The sequence below is a fragment of the Protomyctophum bolini genome (genome assembly GCF_963924005.1).
Source record: "Protomyctophum bolini genome assembly, chromosome: 2".
Lineage (NCBI taxonomy): Eukaryota > Metazoa > Chordata > Actinopteri > Myctophiformes > Myctophidae > Protomyctophum > Protomyctophum bolini.
Window position 1 is genome coordinate 20,660,764 of NC_137863.1, and position 13,620 is coordinate 20,674,383.

At 41.4% G+C, this 13,620-nt stretch overlaps 1 protein-coding gene across 1 annotated transcript; it reads left to right on the forward strand.

Annotated features, from left to right (window-relative positions):
* Window positions 1–368: 368 nt before the first annotated feature.
* Window positions 369–11,642, forward strand: ubap1 (ubiquitin associated protein 1). The gene is made up of 7 exons (XM_080775016.1): window positions 369–524; window positions 3,509–3,557; window positions 3,731–3,855; window positions 4,652–5,452; window positions 6,258–6,410; window positions 7,680–7,781; window positions 8,465–11,642. The coding sequence occupies exons 2-7, from the start codon at window positions 3,518–3,520 to the stop codon at window positions 8,603–8,605; spliced, it is 1,362 nt and encodes a 453-aa protein (XP_080631142.1). The 5' UTR covers window positions 369–524; window positions 3,509–3,517; the 3' UTR covers window positions 8,606–11,642.
* The last annotated feature ends 1,978 nt before the right edge of the window (window positions 11,643–13,620 follow it).

A 13,620-nucleotide genomic window follows, 5' to 3' on the forward strand; every position in this document is an offset into this window, starting at 1 on the left:
CGCACACACGCACACACACGCACGCACACACACACACACACACACACACACACACACACACACACACACACACACACACACACACACACACACACGCATACGCACACGCAGCGGCATTACGTGCAACAACAAACATGCACGCACGCAACCCGTTTCCTGATCCGCCCCAGACCGGATCCCAAAACCTACAGAGGCAACAGATCCCAGTGACTCAGTGAGACTCGAATATTGTGTCCGTAGGAGACGATTTCATAAACGAGCGCTCGCTAGGAAACCGTCTCCTACGGACACTATATCCGCCAACAGTAGGCGTCATTCAAACGAGAAGGTGACGTCAGACAGGAACTGGGAAAGGAGGAGGTTTTTTTTAGCTAACAAGATGGCGTCCCACGATGAAGCAGGAAAGAGATTTCGACACAAATAAAAACACATTTGGAACTACGGCGGTCGTTTTAGCGAGGGTGTCATCCGGACGAAACGTCGTCAACCGAATTTCTGCGGGATAAGGACGGGTGCAGGTTCAGGTAAAAGAGAGGCTCTCAATATCACCAGACGTCCACTCAGTTTGATTTTAAACAGGGGCGGTGGCACAGACAGCACAGCTAAAAAAGCTGCCCCATCTATGATCCGTTGGTACCGCGGTCGGTGTGTCGGCTTGCCTAACAGAGCAGTTGTTTTAAAACAACGTCATAATATTCCAAGCCTAGATAGATCTCTATTCCACAAGCTAGATCTTGTAGAAGTGGCAGTGCTCTTTTCGCCATCGAATCGCTTCATATTCATCATGTTCATATGCAAGCTAGTTTGCTATGTTAGCTTATCATATACTATACTGCTGTTTTAGCTAGTTGCTGATTGACGTGCACACATTCTTCCTGTGCGATGATCCGTGTGCGTGCGTTATCGTGATCTTTTATTAAATAGTCAATATTAATTATGATACTGGTGTGTTTGTGTGGACTGTGACTGTGAACTTATATGGATCTGCATTATTTGTTGTTGCTGTGAGTGACTCACAGCAGCAGAGCCTGTGTATGACTGTGTGGCTTACGTAAGCACTTTCATTAGCCAGTAGACTTATTCAGTTATTATAAGACACAATTACAATTGATTGATTGAAAATTGTATTAACAGTTTGTAGAATGGGTGTGCAGTTCAAGGAAAGTACAGGTCAATTACTCAATACAAAATCTGCTAAGACGATAAACAGGAAAAAGCACTAAGACTTGTTTAATGTTTACACAAGGGTCCTCCAAACACCGCGTTTAAAATAAATTAAAATGTTTGAACCACTTTGACACAATAGAAATTAGTGTGGCGTCTTGACTATTATTATATCACATTTACTTCATCTTCTCAATCATTCTCAGTGTTATAACATTCACATCATCTCAGTCATTCTTAAGAATCTTAACAGGCCATTGTTAAATTGCTAGTTAAAATGAGCTTAAGTTGTTAGCCTTATAGTAGTTGCTTTGGTTATGAGCATGTACTACATACACAATACAATATATGACGGGTTACACAATGCACTATTTCACACAGTCCACATAACAAAAAATGTTAACTATAATGGTGAACTATTAAATATATGCTTTAAAAAATAGTTTCAACTGAAGTGCATGTTAACACGGCCATTAACAACATTGAACCATATTGTTGGGTTGATGGGATACTGTAGATTGCTTAAAGAGTGGTTTTATGAATGACATAAACACTGATGGCCAATCAAAATCCACCCTAATGTACACTGCAGTGTGTCACATATTCAACACATTACTCAAGTTCAACATGTTTGTTTACTGAACATTTGGTGTTTATAATCAGTGGATACTCGCATCATGGTCACCATCTTGGTGTGGAGTGGACAGCCCTTCATTTCATGATGGATGAGACATGTATGATTCTCTGTGGAAAGTGGTTTCTCTGTGAGTGATGCTGGAAATGGTTGCACATTTCTATTAAAATCACATTACACAAACATTCCTCATCCTCAGTATACTGTGGGTCTGCGTCTGTGTGTTTGCTGAGTATACAGTAGCTATGGCCCTGCTGTTGATTTGAATATTGTGTAAGACAAATGAGCCACAGTGGCAGTTGTTTTCAGATTGTACACAGAACTACATACTAACTTACTGGCACATAAACAGGCTTTGGTTCAAGGCGCTACAGAAATGCAGACCATTTATTGAAAGCCTAATTTATACTCTGTAGTGTCTGTACTAATAAGTAATAGTAATACTACGATCATGTGTTACTTGGCATGAATATCTTATTTTCCACAGATGTAAATGAGTTCAAGCAACTCAAACTTTATTTATATACTGTAGTGCTGCCTGAGAACAAAGCAAAAAACAAGAACAGGAGAAAATATTTAAAAGTATCAACAAATATAACACAATATAACAGTAATATAAAAACAGCATATCAAACTATAGAGCAGGGTATCAAGAGTGCACAGAACGGAGCATTAAATGCCATGGAGAAAGAAATTAGTCTTTAGTAAAGATTTAAAAACCTCCAAGGACTGAAATGTGAAGGGGCAGAGTGTTCCATATTCTGGGGCTGGCCACCACAGAGGCTTGGTCACCTCTGGTCTTGTATTTAGTTCCGGACACAACCAGAAGCGACTGGTCAGCTGAACCACAGGGCTCTGGCTGGGATGTGTGGCTGAAAGAGTTGAGATAAATATGGTAAATATATGCTGTAGCTAACTCTGACCCAATGGTTGTGTTGGCCCCTGTAAAATGAAATGCGGACCATTTAGTCTCTGTATTGTAATGCCCAGTAATAACGGGACATGGTGTGATGATCATGAAATAATAACCATATTATATCAAACTGGTGTGGTGTTAATAACCAAAGAGATAATGGCATGAAGAAGAAGTAAAAAGAAAAGGCACTTTGCAATGTTCCTTTTCCATAATCTACATGACTCTGTGACAATTGAAGTATACCATCTTATACTTTGACTTGGATTGTTAAGCCAGATCAGTTCAGATTGTTGACCACAGAGAATGCTTCCACTGTTATGGATCTGTTTTGGACCTCAAATGTCACAAGATGCCATGTCACCAAATCTCCGTCTAAAGTTCTTAATCTTGCTCTGTGACATTGAATTGTTGAACCTCATGTCATGTTGTTTTAATTGGGCGAGTTTTAAGTAATATGGCATTGGCATTAGTAGATTAATTCTGACACAGCCCTTGTCAGAATTAAGAGCCCTCTCTCTCTCTGTTAAAACTTCATGTTGAATGGGTGGCAGCCAGGAAGACTTATTTGATACATTTAATATGTCTGTCTAAATACTGGCCAATATATTTAGAATTCCTAAATGAGAGACACATTTTAAGAAGTGAAAATTCAGCAGTGTGATGTCAAAAACCTTTCTTTTGTTCATTGTTTCCTTTCAATACGTGACATTTGGGAGCAAAATATAACTGTTGGTGTTTTTCATGTTGTACGTCTAGTCTACCACTGTGTGACTGTGTGTCTATAATCTTTTCAGCGTCTCTAAATGGCTGCGAGGAAGTCTGGATCAGATACCCACAACAATGGTGAGTGCCTGCCTTTTACTTCCCTCTCTGATTTATGCCAACTTACACATATCTGCTAACACTGGTATGACTTGATAACTTACATTCTTCTAACATTTGTTGAAACAATACAACTACAACGTTCTTGCCCCCCACCTGCCCAACCTTACCATTACATGTATTTGACCTCACAGGACCCATCAGCTACCTTGATGAAGTTCCCTTTAAGATCAATGACAAATTCCGCTGCCCAGCCAAAGTGGGATTGCCTGTTGGCTTCTGCTTACCAGACTGTGACTCTCTGCTTGCTGGCATGCAGGTTAGTCTCTGGACTGTCATACTGTCATGTCATGGAATGCCAGGTGCAGGTGCACCTGTCTAAAGTTTGGAATGTTTGATTAACTGCTTGACAGGAACTACACCCCAAATTACCGTACTGATGCACTTACCAGTCTTTAAACAGTTTCAACCTGGTATCACACATTTTTCTAAACAATAATGGATCTACAAGCTTGTAGATCTGCTATTCATTGTTTGACAAAGAAAAACAATAGGGCTTAAGTGGTTCATGACTTTTGATTATTTTACATACTATTGATAGTTTTTCAAGTCATAGAAGTTTGCCTAAAGCGCAACTCAACTTTGGTAAAGTTTGGGGTTGATACCTTGCCATGATGTAACTCCAAATACTCGATCAGGTGTCTGTGAGAGACCTCTCGGGCACGAGCGGCGCAGCACCTCTGCGCCTGGAGATCGGCCTCTGAACACCGAGAATTCAGTATTCAGTACCACTTTGCACACACGCAGGTTGTTTTACATTTTTAATTCTGTTTACAACCACACCAACAGAAATCTGGTTTATAATACCTGCCGGTATTTCTAATCATTTGACACTATCTGAAACGGACTGTTATCTGTATTTCATTTATCAAATATCAAATTAAAATGTCTGAAAAATACACGGTCACACTTATTATAGCACACAAAGAAGCGCAAACAAAGTGTATTCTGCCAGTGTATGAAATAAATTATACTTTGGCCTGGCATGGCCATAGATAAAAATGATTGACACGTATATCTGGGTTATTATGTGTAATGATTTATCCACTCTACAGTATGACTTCTCTTTGGAGAGGCGAAGTGTGCGCTGGGGCATGGAGCTGGCACATGCCAGGGCAGCAGAGACCAGAGCAGAAGAGGCCAGACAGGAGTCAGAGAACAGGGAGTGTCTGGCCCAGGACACAGAAAAGAGACCACAGCCTGCTGCAGAGGACCATGACCCCCCACCCCCAGCGATGAACCCCGTTCTCGCAGGGGTTCTCAGCCATAATGCCATTCTCACTCCCCTGCCCGCCCCAAGCCTTGGCCCCAGGAACGCGCAACCCAGCACTCCCCAGTTGCACAGCCTCAACCTGGCCGACTTCGAGCGGGAGGAGGACCCGTTCGACAAGCTGGAGCTCAAGACTCTAGACGACAGGGAGGAGCTCCGCTGCATCCTCCAAAGTCAACCACAGCTGCCACCCCCGCCGCCTCCTCCTGCTGCGTCCCCACCTGAAGCCACCCAGCTTGGGCCAATGTCACGTGGTGACAGCCCCTCTCCTCCCAGCAGCACCAACACCAGCCTCCCAGCCAAAACAGGCTTCAAACACAAATCAAATGGGATTGTTGCCTTGCTGGACATGGACAGAGCGGGGCTGGAGTCAGACGATCGGCCTTGCAATATCCGTTCTCTGACCTTTCCCAAGCTTTCGGATCCAGGCGACTGTGACCCTGCCCCTTTAGGGTACAGCCCACTACAAGTTCCTGTCCCTTCCCATCGACGAAACCTACCGAACAGCCCACCAGCCCTGACCAAGACCCGGGTCATTGTTGCCCCGGAGATTCAAAGCCACATCAACAATGGAGCACAAAAGCAGGTGAACAATGAGCCACATGTCTCACAGATGGGATTTTATACAAGAGATAATTCAATGGGGAACAGGTCATTATTGGTAGCTAAATCCTGACAGGGTGATTAGACACCCTGAAGGTTTTTATTACTCAATCATGACCTGCTCTCCATTGATTATCACACTTGTTACACGGCTACTTTAATTAATCCAATCAAATTGACCCAAAAGTAACAACAAAACGATTTAAGTTAAAAGGATTTCATTGATTACGTTAATGACAGTTGTCATTATGCCAGGTGCATCCAGTAGTACAATGTGGTCAACTCGGAAAACAAGGGGAAGTGTTGATTGAGTGTTGAAGTCTATTTCTCGCTTCAAATGTTTTCAAACCGTGTACTGTTTAGCTGGAAAATACATTTTGTGTTTGTTTACATGCCGGCAATGTTGGATACGGCAAAAAAAATCTAGCCGTGCAGATTTATTGTGCCAGGTGCTCTGAGTCTTGAGTTCAGCTGTCATTATTAAAAACTAACAGACAGATGAATTTACTCAATTCAGTGATGACCAATCAAATAAAGCAAGTTATAACCCCATTAACCCTGAAGTCCCTATTTTGGGCAAAATTAAAAAATATATTTTTTTATTTTATTCGCTCTCTTTTAATGCTGAAATAGCAGATATATAAGCTTGTGGCACAGTGTGAGCTGCTATTTTTTTTTCTTTTTCTTTATTGATTTCTTTTTAAATTTAGCCAAGTATTCAGGTGGTTAGTCTTTGATTACAGTGTATAAATCATAGTTACTCATGGATGATTCTTTTACAACTACAGACCATCCCAGGCCCTGCTGGTCTTCCATGTGGCGATGCTTTGCTCAGCATGACACCCAGCGAGCGCCAGTGTGTGGAAACCATTGTGGCCATGGGCTATTCTTATGAGGGAGTCCTTCGGGCCATGCAGAGACAAGGGCAGAATGTGGAGCAGGTGGGACTCCACACAGCACCGAAATCTTGAGTGCTAACAACCTTGTTGCTAATAATTAATGTCATATTTGTGGTATTTAAATAATCCATTCTGCGTATAGGGCACACCAAAATCACACACAAAAACAAACAAAATTGTCATGTCAACTGTGTGTATTGTGTGTTGCATATGGGGCTGCTGTAGTGAAAACCAAAAAAAAGTTATATCTTATTCCCAGTCCAATTGAATAAATGTACTGCATGCACTGCAGTTTTAAGTGTTGACTGAGTATGGGAATCGACCAAAGTCTGTACTGTACTACTAAGCAGTGGTGTCATGCTCGTAAAATGCAGTACCACACCGTGGTACCAGTAATTTTTTGACGTGCATGTGCAGGATCAGAACAGAGGGGTGCATGTGTGTGCAAGCTAGAAGAACATGTCCCCCTAGATTCAAGAGAAGACGCACCTAATCAACCTCGCATCACCAGACTTTCCAACACTCACCAAGTACCCAGTGGTCTAGGTTTACGCCGTGTCGAATCAAATGGCTACTACTTTGCATAACAACAGGACAGCTTTAACTGTGCTGCCTTATACCTGAGTGCACGTAGCCTATGACGCGTGACGTCATTCAAACGCTGTGGTACCAGTAAAAAAAACACCATGACACCATTCTAAGACCATATGGTAACTTATATAATTACCATGTCAGGTGTACAGATATGTTCATATAGGACTTTGTAGATGTGAAATAAAGCAAACTATTTATTCTGATGGCAAACTAGCAGAGACAGACATGCTCTGGTGGGGACAGGTTCATGTCAAATACATGGATTTAAATTATGACCTTAAATGATCCAGCTAGATCATAAGACTTCAGGCAAAGGCAATTTATGTCCTATGCCATTCACAACAATGACACAGTAACTTTGAATATTGACATGCAAATGTTCTGTACATGTTATCAGCTTATAAATCAGTTATGAGTTCTCTCTTAAATGAATACTGGGTCTAATGTGGATCAGTGTATGCCACATTGCCACTTACTGTATCTCTACTGTGGTGTGAGAGATTACCTCCAGATGGACACATTGGACAGGCAGACAATCTCACACACAGACAAACAAATGGACATATACTCTTAAGGACAGACGGCTAGCACCTTAGAGCCACATCATAAAACCCCTTACCACAGATAATGATTTTAAGATTACATAACGACACGTGTGTGTGAGAGACGATTTCTGCTCTGTCACGTGGTTTAACCTGCATGCATGTTGTGTCCCAGGTGCTGGACTATCTGTTTGTCCACAGCCGTCTGTGTGAGCGGGGCTTTGATTCCAGTGCCGTTGAGGAGTGTCTGGAGAGGTACCAGTGCTCGGAGGAAAAGGTTTGTCCACTTGATCTTTGGCTGGGAAAAAAAGTGAAGTTTTAAGAAGATATACACAAACTTAAAACTGTGTCTGCATAGCCTGGGTTGCTACTGTTTTCGTCATACTGTACCTAGACCACACGAATTAAATTATATATAGGGTAGGGGGCACGGTGGCACAGTCTGTAGTGCTGTCGCCTCACAGCTAGAATGTCCTGGGTTCGATTCCCGCTGGGGACGCTGTGGGCGTGTTCTCTCCTCTGCGTCATCAGTGCCCGTACTCGAGGCGGGGTTGGTGAAAGGGCCTTTCTGTGTGGAGTGTGCATGTTCTCCCCGGGTACCTCGCAAAAAACATGCAGTGATCCTGGTCTCTAGGGAAGAAAGGAACTGGTCGGAATAACGTATTCCTTCCACACGTCCAGTCGGGGAAACTCCCCCGTCAGGTAAAATGAAGCAGCTTGGACTCCTCATGCATAAAAGGAAGCATGTGGTCAGTTCGCCCCCCCCCCCCAGGTTGGCAGAGGAAGTGTAGCGCACTGGGTGGAAATAATGGGTTGCAAAATCGTGGGATAAAAATAATAAAGATTATATATAGACATTTCACAAATTAGATTATCTTGTATTTTTGTGCACAAGTAGAAGTCATTTGAACTGGTGTATGACAACTCTTACTTATTTAGGAGTTTTTCCTTTCTCTCCAGGCCTTGGAGTTCCTTGAGCTTATGTCGAGGTTCGGTGAAATGGGCTTTGAGCGAGAAGCCATTAAGGAAGTGCTGCTGGTCCACAACAATGACCAGGACAAGGCTCTGGAGGACCTGATGGCCCGCGCTGCTGCCAGCTGAGTCCAGCCAGCTGAGTCCAGCCCCCTCCTTCTGCCCACCCTATCACACTTTGTCCTGCCAGAGGAACTAAGAGACCCCCCCCCCCCCCCTCCCTCTGTGCTTAAACAAATTATATATCTGCACTTCTGAAGGACCGTGTGCCTTCAGTGGAGGGTGTCAAAATTAACAGTACTTGTGGTATTAATTTTTTTGTATAAGAAGTACTGGGATTCAGTTCTAGACTTGGTACGCAGGAGATCCAAGGATGGGTTCAAGGACTCGTGAAAAAGGGACTCGAGACTGTGACATTTTAGAGCATGTGCTTATCGGTGAACTCCATGAAGGAGTCAACGGGCTGCAGGGCTGATGTGTGAGGATCCAACGGGCTGCAGGGCTGATGTGTGAGGATCTTGGAGCCAGGCAGGCCCATAATGGGGAACAGTTTGAACACTGACACTCCCAAGCCAACTAAAAGCTGCCATCTTCCACTGCCCAGTGCAGATCCGCAAAATAAATGTTGAACAGGACAGGGGAACCCCGGGATGGATGGTTCCCTTAACAATGGATGGGCTAATACCAGAATATACAAATCTCAAAAAGGGCACCATCAACAGACAGAGAACCAACTCCCAAGAAGTGCCCTCTCTGTCGTGGCGACCAGCTATTTCTAGTCCTCTCTCCCTGACTCACTGTTCCACTGCTTTCATTCACTTTGCCTGTCTGTACCGAGGGGCCCTTTTTTCATGTCACTTTAGAGATTCTTTTCCTTTTGCTTTCGGTTTGAGGAACTGCATAATCGATCCATAAAATCATTATAATTGTGAACTTGTAGCCTATATGTTACTGCTGCCCCGGTAGGATCTTAAACCTTCACTGGAAATATGTCCCAACACATACAAACACTTCACTGGATCAAGTACTGCACAGTCGAGCTAAGTTTTATAGTTTATTTAAAATACTAAAACATTTTCATTTAAAATTGGAGTGCTTGATTAAAGTACAAACCTGTATGATAAGCAAAATGACAGAATCAGTTTGGACTGTCATGGGTTTTTAAAATGTAAACAAGAGTGTGAGTGAGTGTGTGTGTGTGTGTGTGTGGGGGTGGGGGGGGATTGGCAGTTGTTTTGTGACGGCCCTACAGTGCAATAGAGACATTACATAACATGAGTGACAGTAAATGTTGGGAGGTAAGATATTGTTTTCAGGCCTTGCTGGATATGTGAAAAAATACATTGATTTCCCTTACTGTTGTCATTTATTCCCTTTTACTGTAGTTATTGGACTTCATACAACACAAACTAATTTAACAATATTAACTTTTGTTTGTTGATTTGTCAAATATTCTTAGTTGGAGCTTATATGACCTTGTGGTCCCTTTTGTCTGCATTAAATAATGGATCATATAACATTCAAAAGAACCCAAAACGTATATCTGTCTGCTGTCGGGCAGAAACCACCAAAATGTTCATTTATCAGGAAAATGATTAAAAAAAAACAGTTTTTGGCCGAGGCACTTTTTAATACTTTTCATTGGTTTCAGTATATTTTTTAAACCAACACCATCAAAAACCTGAAAAATGGAGTTTGCTAGTTTCTGCCGGACAGTGACGATATATAATGATGTAATTACTAATTATGTGAAAATGGCAAATGAAGGATAGATAAAATCCCACAGTGTTTTATCTCAGTGTGGTATACTACACTATCAACAAGGATTGTGTCAGACGGTACTAGTTCAATGCTTTACAGTTAATTCACCGCAGGGGTAAACGTGACTTAAGAGAACAGGCATTCTGTTTGAAAATCATGCAGTACCTTGTTCAAATGTCCAAAACCAGAAATTCTACATTCAAGCAGGATGAGAACATGGGATGAATGATCATAATATTTATTGAGCATTATTCGCAGATCACATTTGGATTGTTGGTGTACAATTGTTGGTGTACAAGTCTCCCACCAGAGACTTGGTAGTGGGCACAGACTTATAGCTATGTAGTGCCATATTGGATGACTCCATGATATGTCCCTCCGCAGAGACGGAGGCATAAATATATCATAATGGCGTGATCCAATCGCTCACATAACCGTGGATTCCTACGACATCGTAACGCTTTAAACATGTTTTTCCTTTTTGGCTTTTTGACTAGTCTCTTAGGCACTCTTGGCACAAAATATTTTCAAATGGGGGTCTGTGGTCAAATACATACTATACATTTGGGGTCCTTGACATGTTTTAGAATCATGACTGTGCTAAGGCATTTGCAAATGAATGGCCATCTGTCTCCCTGGTGAAAGCAGGTAATGCATAGTTGAGTCAGGGTTTTTTTTCAGCACCTGATGACAAACAGACAAGCCTCTACAATAGCTTTGCAAAGCAGCAGACTCAACTAATAAGTCTTTTTGTTTGAGGTTGTGCAGAACATTCATGCCACCATACAATTTAATGTTCAGAAGCAAGCACTGATCCCACTGTGTTTGAGTCAGAAACATCAACAATTGTATCATTCTACATGAATCCATATTTTCTTTTTTTTTTTTTTAAACTTCTGTCCGGTATTTACAAGACTTGTGCTTGCATTCCAAATTTTGTTATTTGTGAACCAAATGCTGTTTTACCATTAGGCTTGTAATCTGACTAATGGTCTAAAAAGGATGAGTTAAAGATTGAATAGGATTCCATACATTTTAAATTGTTCATACAGCAACTGTGACTGCACAAAACATTGCTGCTCCTTGCTGCTTCCCCTTGGACACCTGAAGCTAAAATAGAATCAACGTGAAACACATCTGAGAAATGCAGATTAGTGATTTAATTGGAATGCCTTCTATCCATTTTTCCATGTAATCCACAAGTCGTACAAAATCATAAAATCCTGAGTGTTTACACTCAGGGTTTTGTGGTGTATTGTATATCCAATCCTCTGTCTAACATGTCCATACTCTGAGACTCGGGCATCTAATGAAAGGAACCTTTAGCTGTCTTAATGGTATGTTACAAGGGGTGTGACTGTTGTTCCCACAGGCTCCTGAAATGTGACTTAAAATGTTCAGTTTCCATGTTGTGAATCATTTGGAGCTTCCACATGATTAAATACACATCTTTTTCAGTGGTGTGGCTTATCATTTTGCCAGTGCTAATAGTTTGTCTTTTGTTTTTGAGGGTGGATGTTTCGCCTTGAACAGCATCAACAATCGGTCAACTGATATTCAAATTTTAAGTTGCTGAAAATGCCGTATATGGATTCATCATTCTCTGTGGCCTGTAAAATAATTTGGCATACCCTCACACACTCTTCCCTTCCCACCTCTACAGCAATGGGTATTGCTTTAGTTGTATAAATGTTGAGAACAATGCAGAGGGACCATAGTTCTACCACCAGGCATTGTCAGTGGCAGCTACAGCCAGAAACATTGAACTGAGTGAGTCAGTCAGCAGAAAAAAGGGGAAAAAACTACAAAAGTAATGGTGTCAACATAGCCTAAGTAACTCACATGACCCTACATTTGCATCATCCAATAATCACATGGTTTTTCAGCCGTAGTGCACAACTAGCTGTTTTCTGTGACCATGCCTTTTACTCTTAATGCTGCTGAGATGCAATTTCATCTTGTGTCAGCCAGGCCAGCAATGTGTTCGATGTGTGTCCCTGAGCAAGACTCTTGAGTCTTGACCCCTAAATTCTCCCTGAGCGCTAGGCATTACAGGACTGTAACTCCTGAGGAGTACTCTCAGAGTTATGGGTGTCCATGAAAATAAAACGTCTTGAGAACCGCTGTCCTAGTGGACTCCTAATGTGCCATACATAGTTTCAAGGTAAATCAGTGTCATACATATTCTGAAGAAAACCTGGAGACTGAGGGCTCTATTTTTGTCAATGCTAAACCCCTTATCCCTAAACTACTATTTTCTTTTACTATTTTGAAAAACATTTTTGAATTGTTAAAATAGCCAGCTCACAACATGTTGATGTAGATTGGCTATTTTAACTATTCAAAAATGTTTTTAAAAATAGTAAAAAGGCATGTAGTTTAGGGATAAGGGGGTTTAGCATGGACGGAAATAGAGCCCTGAATCTAGAATTCTAGAATCTAGAATTTGGCACGGACAATGCCATGTCTTGCCACGGACACATTTGTCCATGTACGGACATATTGAGGACCCCTGGTGTAGACCGATGACACAATTTGTGCTCAAATAACCACATGCAATTAAACGTGTATATCATTTAAATGCAATTACATGCACATTTGAGATGTCATTATATGCATGTCACTATACATATGCATGTTTATTTGCACAGCATTACATGTGCATATATTTTCATATAATTAAAATAGCCTACATTTAATTAAATGCAAATTGCTAAATATAGGTGCAAATCAACCGTTTTATATTTGCATATCAGGCACATGTTTATGTGCATGTTGTACTTGTTACATGCAATTACAATCATACAATATTAGAAAAGGCCAGGGTAAAATAAGTAGGCCTATAGGCCTACTTCTTTTCAGCGCTTTAGACTTATTGATTGAATATTTTATTAACAGTTTAAAAAAAGGGGGGGGGGAACACATGGGGGGGGATTGATATTTTAGATTATCTTTTTTTAACAAAATTATCAAGCACTTCCGTATCGTAGCTGTGACGTCAATGTTCAATCCTTTTTAATCTTGACTCAGGTTACGCCGGTTGCCATGTTGGCTTTTTATAAGCGACTTTGGACTCTAAATTGCATGTGTAAATAATTTGTAGTTGCCTGTGCGGTTTTTTGGGGCTTGTTTCCTAATGATGTTACATTTTCAAATCAAGGAACCCTCAAATTATTGATATTAATATATTTGTTTGAGGACCGCCATCTGAAAACATGTTTAATTTAATATGCCAAAAACACCCACACAATATTTGGGTTGTTAAAACATTTTAAATTCCACATAGTCACTCCCCCCCCCCCCCCCCCCCCCCAAGATTATTAATTTTTATCTTGGGGTGATTTGGTAGTCGTTTTGGGCTTGTTTTCAGAGAACTGGTTGTT